Below are 12,890 nucleotides of genomic sequence, written 5' to 3'. Positions count from 1 at the left end.
AAAGCGAAGCTGCAGGGGAGGCGAGCAAGAGCAAAGCGGGGCTCGGCGCCAGGCGCCTGTCTGTGAGGGGAAAGAGAGGCGGCCGCAGCAGCAGCAAAAGGAGGAGGGAAGGGGAAACACGCAAAGCTCTGCGCTCAAGTGAAGAGCAGCAGTCGTCGGGAGGGTGGCGACAGTGGTATCCCAGTGGCGGCGGCGGCTGGGGAAGCCGGTATCGCCGCCACTGAAGATGCGGCTGAAGCTGGGCTTCCTCTTGCGCGCCGTCCTCCTGGTCGGTTCCTTCCTGGGGCTGCTCCTGCTCTGGTCTTCGCTTTCCCCCCGGGCCGAAGAGCCCAGCCCGGGGGAAAGGATTCGGGTAAGTGGCTACCGCGAAAGGGAAGGGGTGTTTGCCTGCGGGGGGGGAAAGGTGGAGTGCGGCTCCGAACACCGGCCGACAACCCTCTCCAGCCGGCTGCCTGGGTGTCGGGCCGAAGCTCCCTTTCGATGTGGGTCCGGCCGAGAGGGGGCGGTGGCGGCGGCGGCTGGTGTTCGTTCTGTTGCCCAGGCTGCGGCCTGTGGCGTTGGCAAGGCCTGCGAAAGGACAGTGACGGCTTTGGAAGGGCTCTACTACGAGCTGGGCGCTTCCTTTGCCATGGGGAGGCGGTGGGCAGGTGGCCGCCCAGCAGTGGCAGCGGGCGGGTGGTGTTGCTTGAGGCAGCCGGACATTGCCTGCATAAATGCTTTTGCTGATGTTAGATGAAGCGGGACTTTGCCCTTAGCAACCTACTAATATGTCCGGAAGGTGGAAAAGGCTGTGAAAAAGCCCTAAGTAATATTATAATTTGAAGGGCCGGTGTAAGATGCCTCTTAAATCAAGACTGTGGAAATAACCGAGATGCTTTAACACAGGATCTTCTGACAGGTGCTTCTATCTGAAACAATCACATACAGAGATTCATAAAATATTTTCTCTTTTTTAATATCTCTGAATATCTTCCTATAGAAAGATACAGGCAGTTTATAATTAGTATCCTTTGAAAACTATTTTTGATCGGTGTGAATGGGCTGGAAATATAATGGAATACTTCTGTCTTTAGCAATTTGTTTTTCATCTGTTATAAATGTAATATTTTCTCCCCTATTATCTTCTTCCAAATCGTGTAGTTAGGTTTGGCTGTGAGTTAGTGACTCACAGCCCAAAATCAATCATCACTTGATTTTTTATGGTTAAAGATGGACTTCAACCTGAGCCTCCTTAACTCAACACACAGCAAAAATTAAAATGTAGGCAGAAACAAAATCTTTACCCAGAGGGCTTTGCATTGTATCTCATTTAAACAGTCAACCTACTTGCATGTACTCTTACCATACCGGGAACTTGTAGTCCAGCAGGTGGTGCATTTGTGTGCTGCCTTGCACACTTGTAGTCCAGTGCTATTATCTTGAATTCACTGGAACTTATTTCTAAAAAACAATACATATAGATGTTTAAGTTTCAGAAATAAATTATGTGAAACTAATAGCCAATGTCAGTGTCTATTTCTTTGTTTACTTAATCCTGCTTTTTTGAGTCCTGAAAAAAAGATGTGCATTTTAAAAATCTTTTTCCAAACCAAAAGATCCTTAGTATTAATATTTTTGATTGCTGGTAAAAGTAAAAGATAGTGTTTATAATTTTGGTACCAGTTATACCAAAACTTGACAAATTTGATGATTTGTTCTGGTATTGTAGTTGGATAAAATCTCACTTGTGCTTTTTTGAATTAAGACTCAGTAGTGCATGCCTACATTTTCTGCGCTTCTTTAGCTGGCCTTTGTGACTTAAATATCAACTGTTTTTGTTTACAGTAGTCTGTTTTTTAAAATTATAATGGCAAAACTTTGACTGAAATATATGCAACCAACAAAATTAACACATTTAATTTCTAATGGTCTATTGTATACACTGATTGGTGTTCCATCAATCTTAGGGTTGCTTTCAGCATTGATCTTAATTTAAAACTTTTATATAGCCATCTGTCTTCTATCAAAATTGGGTGCTTCCCAATGATCAATTAAAACAATATCAATAATAAAACAACATAATACATAAATATATTAAAACCATAAACATAAAAAGGCACCAACAATAAGCTTCCAACATAAAATCCTTCATAAAATCTTCTTACCCATCTCACCTATCCCAGTGCTTCGCGAAAAAGCCAGTTTTTCAATGCTCTTTGGGAGGCTAGGAGAGCAGAGAATCTGTTGGATTTCAAAAGGGAAGATGTTCTAAGGGTAAATCTAATAATTCCAGAATTATCTCTCTCTGGAATGTTTTCAGATAGAGGTTTGCAGTACAATAGTATAAATACAGGTAGTCCTTGCTTAATGACCATTCAACTATATATAATAGTGTGATGTTCAATAAATGGTGCTCATGTCCAGTTGTTGCAGCAACCCTACCATCATGTGATCAAAATTTCGGCTTTTGTACCCATGCTTAAAATTGCCCACCTATCTTCCCCATCTCTCTTCTTTTGATTGCCCTGCACAGTAATGCTTGTCTCGAGCAGCACTGGGGTTAAAGTAGCGGCACCGGGGTGATTGGCTGAGACTGCTGAAGGATCAGGCTTCTACTTTAGCACAAATGTCACTGCTACTAATAATTCCATTGTGCGAGGGAGTCAAAAGGGCAGAGATGGGACAGGTAAGTGGGTGGGGAAGCTGAAGAGGAAGCAGTCCTTTACCTTACGGATGAGGCTTGGGGCTGGGAGGGAGCCAGCTGGAATGACTTGGATCAGGTTGGGTCCTGGCCTAATGACTGATGGGGTTTGGTTAAGACAAAGGAATTGTCATTGCTAACCAGTGTAGTCACATGATGTCATACTTTTATAGTCCGAAATCGCTGTCATAACTTGAGATCACCCATAGCACAATTTGTTTATTTCCAGTTGAGTCTTTGGTAGTTCTTTTTAAGAAGTAATTAAATTTACATATTGCCTTGATTTAAATCAATCTGATGTCAAAACTGTAATAAATACAGTAAGTGTTTCACACTGAGAACCTTCTAAGACAGGGATGTTAGCCAAATACTAAAGCAATTTGTGTCTAAATTATGTACATATAAAAAGACATGTTAATAAAAATCCAGAAGGTTAAGTGCAGCACTTTGACACTGTTGTATGTAAACCAGAACCCTTCAACAATATTTTGTGAGGCATGTTACATTTAGTCAGTTATTCCTGAAATAGGAGTAACAAATTCCTTTTCACCAAACACTACTTAGGGCAATAAAAAAGTATAGATGTGCTCCCATATTAATTAGTATAAGGCAGAATTATTAAACAAAGAATGCTCCTAGACTTAAAATAATTTTAAACAGATTGAATTCAGATTTAAACTTACAATAATGCTATACAGTAATGACAATAATGTGCTCCACAAACTTACATTTTAAAAAATTAAAATCTTTGATAGTAGGTACTAACAACCTGCAGATTCCAAAGTCTGTGCTTACATGAGAAGTTGTACAATGTGTTAATGCAATTTACTCCTAAATTTAAAAAAAAATAAAGGAAAGAGATAAGTGCATATAATAAATTATTCTTTTATATTAGTTATACATGTACATTCTTATTTTGTTGATGAGTATTGCTTGTATAGGTACTGCTCCTAGAGTGTGTTTTATGAAAACCTCTTCTTCAGCAACAAACAGCTTGGAGGACAGTGTTAAATACATTTTCATATCACACATCTTAAATATAAACTTAGAGGAAAAGGCTCAATCTGTATATGCAGACTATTAAAAAAAAACAAATATTAATACCTTACTTTGTACTAATGCAGGGTATGAGTCTCTCCAGAAAGTGTTGACTAACTTGCTCATCCAAGGGTGTTTGTTTCTTGCTTTATTTTTAAATGTGTCAAGTTTATAACAAGTGTACATTCATTCCTTTTACCAGGAATGATTTTTTTTAATTCGAAGAACAAGTGACCTAACCTGAAATCTGCATGTAAAACATGCTGAATCTCCACTGAATCGCTTTAAAACAATATCTTTCAGTTGCCCCTAAATAAGCAGTAGCCTGTGCTCTTAATGTTTTGCTTGTAAATTCATCTATTACCATATTTGTTACTGGTGTTTTCTTTTCCTGAAGAATAGTATAGATGAGGTGTAAGTAGAACTTCATGAATTTTCAATCCCAAAATAGCATGTAGATCAATTTCTAGAGAAAATTACATATAGTGTTAAATATTCTAGGTCATTGTGCTTTTTATCCTCTTTTGTACTATGATAATTTGGCCATTAAAAGTAATTGGATCATTTATCATTTGAAATGTGTCACAACACTTTCATGGAACTAACGGCATAAAAAAAGGTAATATTCTGAAGAAAACAATTACATCTGTTTTTCATAAAAACCAAACATTGTGGGTTGGACTTCATAGATATTACAGGTATTGTGATTTGGGGTGATCTTTTGTGCTGTTTTCATTATGCAAAATACAATGCTGAGGAAACAAATAGTGGAAATCAAAGCAGCATAGCTTTCTGCTTTGCCTAATTTATGCCTAACTGCTAACCCTTCTTCCCCCATTAAACATGAGCTTTCTAAAAGATGCTGTTTGATGATGCTACTGAAAAGCTTTTGGATTCCCCCCTCCCCACAATAACCATAGCTTCAGTTCCAAGAAAAAGAATACAGCTAGATTGTGTTTAAGTAAGCATTCAGTACAATACTGTTTGCTAACACTAATTGTTTAGCAGTGAACTATCTGCTTTTGGGGCAGTGTGCCATGAAATTAGTTAACAAGTAGTTCACTGAAAAAAATAACATCCTCACCAACTGTGTTGAACATTGATTGTGATACATGAGAGGTTCAATTCCAGCTCTCCTGGGGATAATTTCTGTTGATATAAAGAATATAAAGCAAGAGCAGTCTTCAAAAAGGCCACAAATCACAGCTTTTCAACACTAAAGAGCTTGTGAAATCCTGAAACAATGAGTAGTTTGATTGCAAAAGTCCTACTAAATTTGTGTTGGCAGAATCTCACTCTATGCAACCACAGGCCAAGGAAATGTGCATGTTTAACAATTGTGTGAACTTTTATAGTCCAACGCTTAGCTGTATTTAGACTCTATATAAAACCAATCTGCATTATTCCAGATAAACAGAGTAACTGTCCATTATGACCAGCTTTCGGAAGATCTGAATTCATGAATATGCAGTTCCAAAGACACTTGAGAAAGCAAACAAAAATATTTACAAATTCATAAAGATGTTTGCTAATATATAATATGAGGAAGTTTTAGGAGAGAAAGGGTTTGTGGGGAAAAATCCAGGGCATAATACAGTATTTCTATTTGTTTGTTCAGTTTATATAGATGCCTATTTCACATACCTTATTTCCTTAGTATAAAAATATCCTTATGTGCAATAGCCCGAAGTACTTTACAGGTGGTAAAATTGCATATTACATTAGGTAAAATATTTCAACTGGAGCTTTATGAGATTTATTACATTTGAACAGGCTTGCAAGGAAAAGAGAAAAATAGAGAAAAATAATTTGTGTTTGGATTGGAAGGCAATCCAGCTATTAATTAGATCAACACAAGCTTAGCTTCTGTTGAGATCAACCAGTTGTTTCTAGTTATCACCTCCTATGCTTCCTAGGATTTAATTTGTACTAGGCAATCAATGCCTTGTTGGAACATCATTTCAGAGATATTTCCTTACCTAAATAGAGAAACAATAACCACAGGGAGGCAAAAAAGCAGTAGCACTGAGAGCAATTTCCAACCTTCTTGCCATCTTCATGTGCAGGAGTACATATCAGGAGTGCATGTGAGGGAATGCACAAAAGGTGCTACATGAGTTGAGAATGGTAGTGGTGTGCACCAAAGATACTACATGGGTCAGGCAGGGCATGCAGATGCTAGAAATGGTGCAATGATACAGGGTCCATGAGAATCATTGGGGTGTAACAAGAGGGTGATGGTATGGGTCAAGAAGGGGATCTCAGAGTTGTGTGAGAAATGAGCCAATCGTGGGTAGCATGGATTTGGAAAGAAATGCTGTGAAATTCAGGAATAGTCTGTGAGGGAATGGTGTGGGGGATGCACAATGAGCCAGGGATGTGGATCAGGAAAGGTACATTTCTTCACATTGTGATGGCCCCATTGGTTTTTTTCTTGGAAGAGGAGGATGAGCCAGAACCAGGGCTATCAGACATGGAGACCCAGGGTTCCCAGGAAGCCGCCTGAGGGCGAAAAACAGCCCAACACGCAACCCTGAAGTTTGGAAACGGACTTCCAGGTTGCCTGTAGGCCGCCTCCAGAGGGTGAAAAGCAGCCCAATGCGCAAACTGAAAGTATGTTCGCAAACTTGCGGTTTGCGCTTTGGGTTGTTTTTTGCCTTCCGAAGGCTTCATGAAAGCCTCTGCAGGGCGAAAAACAGCCAAAAATGAAGGCCAAAGTCAACTGGCCAGTGCATGCATGCAGACTGGAGCTGATAGGGCAATGCCTCGCATACCCTAACAAATGGCTCCACGTGCCATAGGTTTAGCCATCACGGCCCTATGATGTACTGTTTTGCCCAGTTAATGGACATCAAAACATGAAGTTTATAGCTAATTAAATTGTACTACTATACTATGAATTTTCTGTTATTATAATTGTTAGAGCTGGGACATGGTGGCTCAAATTACCACTCATTAAACTTAACATTACTTTGATTATTTAATCATTTTTAAAATTTGTTTCCTTACACTGACAATTCAGTGTATTAAGGTTCAATATTGTGTGAACTTGGATGGTCTTGTTTGCTCAAACAAATCATAATTATGATTTATTGACTTATGACACAGTATAAATGCTAACATTACTCTTTCATGTAAACTACTTTCAGAAGTTTTCCATGAAATGTAGTCAATTTGAAACAGATATTGAAGAAAAATTGTTACTAGGGTGACAAGGGATAAAAAATATTTTAAGTCCACAACAGGCGCATAATACTCATAAGCAGTTCAATCTGACATCTCTTTAATTCACAGAACTATAAATAACAGGAAGAAATATAACATAATAAGAAATGCAACATTCTGTTATTATAACTAGTCTCAGTACAGGTAGCCCTCAAATTACAATGACAAACTGGGACTGGAATTTTCATCACTTTGTGATGCTTTTCGTTTCAAATATGTTTTATTTTCATTTTCATTTCATATAGTCACATATATACTGTGCATGACCGGGGCCATATAACATTGAGCAATAAACACAGCCATCCTTGTCAAAAATACTCCCCAAAATACAAACCCAATATACCACTTCAACCCTCCATACACCCTTTCTTTCACCCCCCTCCAACTTTCCTTTCTCCCCTCCAACATTCCCCTCTCCTACTTCCCCTCCCCCTCTATCACTCCTTTCTCCCAATACACTCCCTCCCTTCCATCTCACCCTCCTTCCGATCCTCTCTCCCACCCCCTCTACCCCTCTTTCTTCTTTCCCTCTGCTCCTCCCTTCGGTGTATTTCTACTATCTTATCAATATATTCAGCTTCTTATTTTTACACTAGAATTAAAAAGGCAACAGTATACAAGTGCAATCATGTTACTTTAAAATCTGGCACATACTATATTTCCCCCCTCTCCCCTATGACCCCACCTCCCTTCCCCCCCCCGACTTCCCAGAGCCCGTACACAGTATAGCTTTTTATCAAACACAGTCTAAGATATATTAAAACCAAGGAAATTTTTTAAAAAAAAGGAAAAAAAAGAGAAAAAAAAGTCAGTAAAATCTCTGCGTTGAACTCAGCTTCTTGCCATTAGACAGACTTTAAGCAGTTTACATTGTTCCTAATCTTAGTTGTTTGATTACCTGCAGGATTTCCCCAGAAGTTATTTGTTGGTTCAACTTTTGCCTGTACTCTTCTCTAACTAGGGGTATTATCTCTTTATCTAAGTATCTGTCTATATCTAAACCCTTAATTTTGTCCCCTTTGTACCTCCTTCCCTCTATAACACAATTTGGATACATTTCAAATTTTTCTTTTGATTTCCTCTTCCAATTCTTTTCGTTTTTGCCCTTGTTTATGTCTATGTATTTTGTTTATATTCATCAGTACTCCTCTCATATATGCTTTACTTACATCCCCTACAAATTCCATGAATATACCCTTATTCGTATTCAGAACAAAGTATTCAGGTGGCAATTTTTTACAATCATTAATATACTTTTCATATCTAAATAAACTCTCATTCGACCTCCAAGACCTTCTTGCCTGCACTACCCTTCCCAATTCCGTCCAGACTGGGTTATGATCCAAGAGGACCCACGCCGCAATCTTTGTCTTCTTCACCCTAGAAAATAAATCATTAGTGATTTGTATAAAATCAATCCTTGAAAGGGATTGATGTCCATCAGAAAAAGGGGTGAAGTCATATGCCTCTGCGTTTCTTTCTCGCCAAACATTTCTCAATTCGAAGTTGTCCATCAAGTCTTTTTCCCTTCTAGAATTAGGTCTAATGCGATATATCTTCCAAAGGGATCTGCTTCAATTAACTCAGCCTTAATGTCTTTTCTTAAATATACAACTATACCATTTTTCTTTTCCGTAGCAGAGGTCACGAAATATTGACCAAGTTCAGGGTTGAACAGATATTTTTGATCAGTTGATTTGATATGAATTTCTTGCAGACAAACCATATCGTTCTTGAACTGTTTGAGATAGTGAAATATTTTCTTTCTCTTCTGTAAAGAGTTCAGACCATAACTCCTTGATCAATGGCCGATGATTATTGAGGTTGTTGCAATATGCCTTGTTTTCCCATTTGTTTGGTAGTCATACGGCTAGATCTTTGTTCTCTGGTCCCTTGCCCTTCCGGAAGGAGGAAATGGTGCTTTTTGTCTGGTAGTTGTGTGATTTGCTGTTTATCTTGTCCTTCTCGTAGTCTTTCTCCAGATCCAGATAATTCAGGGTGTCCAACCTTCAGGGTCTTGTGATAAAAATCTCGGGCTTCCCATACAGAGTTGAGACGATATTTTTGCTTATCAAATGTAATTATGATACCAAATGGTACATCCCATCTATACTGTATCTGACGGTTTCTGAGTTCTTCCACTAGAAAAGCATAATCTCTCCTGGCTCTTAGCATTTGGGGTGGTATTTCTTTCAAGACAATCAAGTCCTGTCCGCCAATTTGAAGCCTGGTATTATAAGACTCTTGTAGTATCATGTTTCTAAACTCTCTTGTAGTAAAGTATATAATTACATCTCGGGGGAGTTGCCTCTGTTTTGCCACCCAAGAGTTAGCACGATAAAATTTTTCGATCTGCCAGTCAAAGTTGGACCCCGGTCTTTCCACCAGATGGTTAAAAGCCTCTGAGAAAATCTGCTTCAAGTTCTCCTGTTCGTTTTCACGCAGCCCCCTGACTCTTAATGCAAGCTCCATCTGTTTGTAGTGTATCATAACAATTTGTTTTTCAGCGTTTTCAACTTTTTGTTGCACCACTTCAATTTTGGATGTCAAGTTAGTGTTGGCTTCATCAAGAACCTCTAGCTTATCTTCCATTCCAGAAACATATTCTGTCAATACAGTTACAAGTCCCACCATATCGTCCTTTGTTTTGGCAATCCTAGTATCAAGCTTATCATATAAGTCTGCATTAAATTTCTTTATCTCCTCTCTGAATTCTCTGAGAGTTTCTAAATTCTGCTCTCTAAATTCTCTAAGTGTCTCAAAAAAAAGTTCTTTCGTTAGCAAATCTCCAGTAGGGGGTGTAGAGGGTGGAAGCTGCAACTTTGTGCCAGGTGCGTGAGATGTACTCCTAAAAAGAGGTCTCCCCGAATTTAATTTTGATGCCATTATATCTTTTCTTCAAACAATTATTCAACAATTATTCAAACTCTGCTGGCCCGTTGTGTAGCTTACGAGGGAAGAAAGTATTAAGTCCCCCCTTTATTTGTTCTTAGAGGTTTTTCAAAAGGTTTCAGAAAAGAGCATTGTAACAAAGCAGGTTTCAAAAGATTAGCATTGTAACGAAACAGTTCATATTCATCTCTGTTTGGAATGTCTCTATATTAACAAGGAGTCTTTTAAAGCTTTTAAAAGTTGATAAGAAAAAAGTCTTGTAAGCTCTTCAGAGAAACGAAACTAATTAGTAAGAGAATGCTATCTGGCTGTTCCTTTGATCTTTTTCTGCCGGACAGTTAGGAATGTGGCACCCGCCATTTTAGGAGCTTATTTTTTTTAGAAACCAAGTGCACAAAGAAAGCTCTTTCTTTTAAAAAAAAAAAAGGGCAGATAAGGTTCTCGGGTACGGACTCTGCTTGTATTAATCTCAAATAAATATATCAAAAATTGTCCTAAGCAGGGGTTCCTTACTTTGCGCCGTAATGATTACAGCAGAAGTTTCTGGCACGGAGATGTGATTCAGCCTTCGGTCGGCCCCCCTTCCATTCGCAGCAAAAAAAAAAAAAAGCTGCAAACTTCAAAGAAAAGCTCTTACCAGCTGGATCTCTCTCTCATTCTTCTTTGCCTGAAGAATGAGGTATCTACCAGGTATTTAGGCAGATAACGCGGCCAGGAACCCGGGGGCAGCTCGTTAAGCTGCCGCCATCAGCAAGGTCCCGCCCCGGAAGTCCACTTTGTGATGCTTTTGTAAAGCACATCACGTGACCACATCACTTAGCGACAGCAATTCTGGCAGTTCCATTGTCTGCGTTAAACAAGGATTGTGGGGTTGTTAAGTAAGATGTCCTAATTACTTCCTGCCAGTTTCTAACAAGCAGTTCAATGAGAAAGCTGACAGGAAGCTGCAATTCCTGGCTATCTCACAAGCAGACTGATGGGAAGAAAAGCAGCAGCTGTGACATAAGCAAGGCCGGGCACAGGAAGTGCTTTAAATAGTGAGATGTGTGGCATAGAAATTTAATAAATAAATACATAAATAAATTAGTGTGAGCAAGCTCATTCATGAGCAGCTACTGCACAAGCACAGCCAGGCTGGGGATGGTTGCTTCCAAAGGTGGGAAGGCTCCCATGACATGGGTATGGGTAGAGAGCTCTGGAGGATGGAAAACTGCAGGTTGCTGCTGTGGTGAATGGGCTAGGGGTGGCTGCTGTGGCAAGGAGCAAGCAGTGGCAAGTGCTTACAGTGGGTAGAATTCCGTAAAGAAAGCTACACAATTCAAAGGAATATTATAAAAGAGAGAGTCTTTCAAATTATTTTGAATTATATGCAGTCTCCAACTTACAACTGATCATTTAATGACCATTTGAAATTACAATGGGTTTTGGAAAAGGTGCTTTACCATTTGTAAAGTGCTACTGGCTGTTGTAAAGTGTGCCCCCCCCCCCCGGTGGTCACATGATTGCAATCTTTGTGGTTGCTGACCTCTATTTGCAATATTCTATGCTATTTTCCCTAGAAAGTCCATGGGAAATACTGCAGGGAAAGTTCTGTGCAGCCATCTGAAAGACTGCCATGGGGAATCTCAGATCCATACAGGACATCTCTTCAAAATCAAAAGGACTCCCATGATTCTCCTCTTCCAGAGCTGACATTTCCAACCCAAACTTTCACTGGACAGAGGCAACATAAATCCTTCATTGGATCCTTCCTGAAGATTTTAACTCCATTCCTACAGCCCAATGAGGATTTGCTCCCAGTGTACCATTTCAGGGCTTCTCCCCACCCCAAGCACCCAAGCTCTTTCCCCAGGACTCCATCCACTTAACAACCCAGGAAATTACTTAATGACCACAACTCAGAGTGTTGGCTTTGTGGTTGTTGAGGGAAGCAGTCATGTACATGTCTTGTTTAAGGCCTGCTTTGTTCAGCAACCAAGATTCCAGTCCCTACAGTATTGTAACTTTATTGATATGGCTCTATGTAATTCTCTTGGTAGCAGTGCAGAAGTATCTTTTTATTAATGCCCAAGTATTTTTTAGAGGATGGTTTAGCCCAATGATGGTTAACCTTTTCAGCACTGAGTACTGAAACTGGAATGCACGTCACAATGCCAGAACCCAGAAGAGAGTAGCTGGCCGGTGCACGTGCACTCAGTGCCCAGCTGCTTTTCCAGGTCCCATAGCGCGCATGTGTGCCAAACAGCTGGTTCAGCGTGCATGCACACCAGCCAGCTACTCTCTCCTGGGTCCTGGTGCACACATGCATGCGGGCCAGCATGTACATGCTGGAACCCAGAAGAGAGCAGCTGGCCGGTGCGGATGCGCGCTGGGCCAGCTGGCATGCTGGAACCGAGAAGAGCAACTGGCGACAGCGCACATACCCACAGAGAGGGCTCTGCATGCCACCTCTGGCACGTGTGCTATAGGTTTGTCATGATGGATCTAGCCTATAGTCTGGGGTTTCCTAAAAAATCTTTCATCCCAGTTGCTTCCAAAGCTAAATAATGATAGTCCTGTCCTGCCACCTGCTGAGGCAAGGACTATTGTAAACACAAAAACTGAATAAATTACATGTCTAAATAGAAAGATTTTAAAGTAATTGCCATAGGATGAGGACTGATGGGAAAGCTTGTATCTGCCTAAGTCCATGTCTTTCAGTAGGCAACTTTCTAGATAATGTTTAAATCCCCAAGCAAAGTTTCTATTCCTTAAAAGATTTTTGTATGTTTCTATATGGATTGAAAATATCATTGTTATGATAAGAAAATGCATTATGGTGATAAAGGATCATAAATGTATGTTTGGGGGCCTTACTTTCTGTCTGCCACCACTGCCCTCCACCGCCCTTCCCCTATTTCTTTCATTCTATATGAGTCTAATAGCACTCCTTTACACTTAATCTGATTCACTGTGTGGTCCTTACCCATTCATGTATCTAGTTTCTCTTACTCATCGTTTTTATATGGTTCAATCAATCAATCAGAATAGAGCTGGAAGGTACCTTTGGAGGTCT

The 12,890-nt window shown here is 39.9% G+C and overlaps 1 protein-coding gene across 3 annotated transcripts in view; it reads left to right on the top strand.

Annotated features, from left to right (window-relative positions):
* The first annotated feature begins 8 nt into the window (after positions 1-8).
* Positions 9-12,890, top strand: part of GALNT7 (polypeptide N-acetylgalactosaminyltransferase 7) — a 45,439-nt gene continuing 32,557 nt past the window's right edge. For all 3 annotated transcript variants that reach the window (XM_087724581.1, XM_087724582.1, XM_087724583.1), the window contains exon 1: positions 9-352. In XM_087724581.1, coding sequence (XP_087580707.1) covers positions 227-352 — 126 coding nt within the window. In that variant the 5' untranslated portion in view covers positions 9-226. The remainder of the gene's footprint in view (positions 353-12,890) is intronic.

The sequence above is a fragment of the Thamnophis sirtalis genome, unplaced genomic scaffold (assembly GCF_051295495.1).
Source record: "Thamnophis sirtalis isolate CommonGarterSnake01/CBP01778 unplaced genomic scaffold, rThaSir2_p1.2 scaffold_10, whole genome shotgun sequence".
Classification (NCBI taxonomy): domain Eukaryota; kingdom Metazoa; phylum Chordata; class Lepidosauria; order Squamata; family Natricidae; genus Thamnophis; species Thamnophis sirtalis.
The sequence above is the reverse complement of the archived record's forward strand: the minus strand, read 5'-3'. Positions and strand labels throughout refer to the sequence as shown.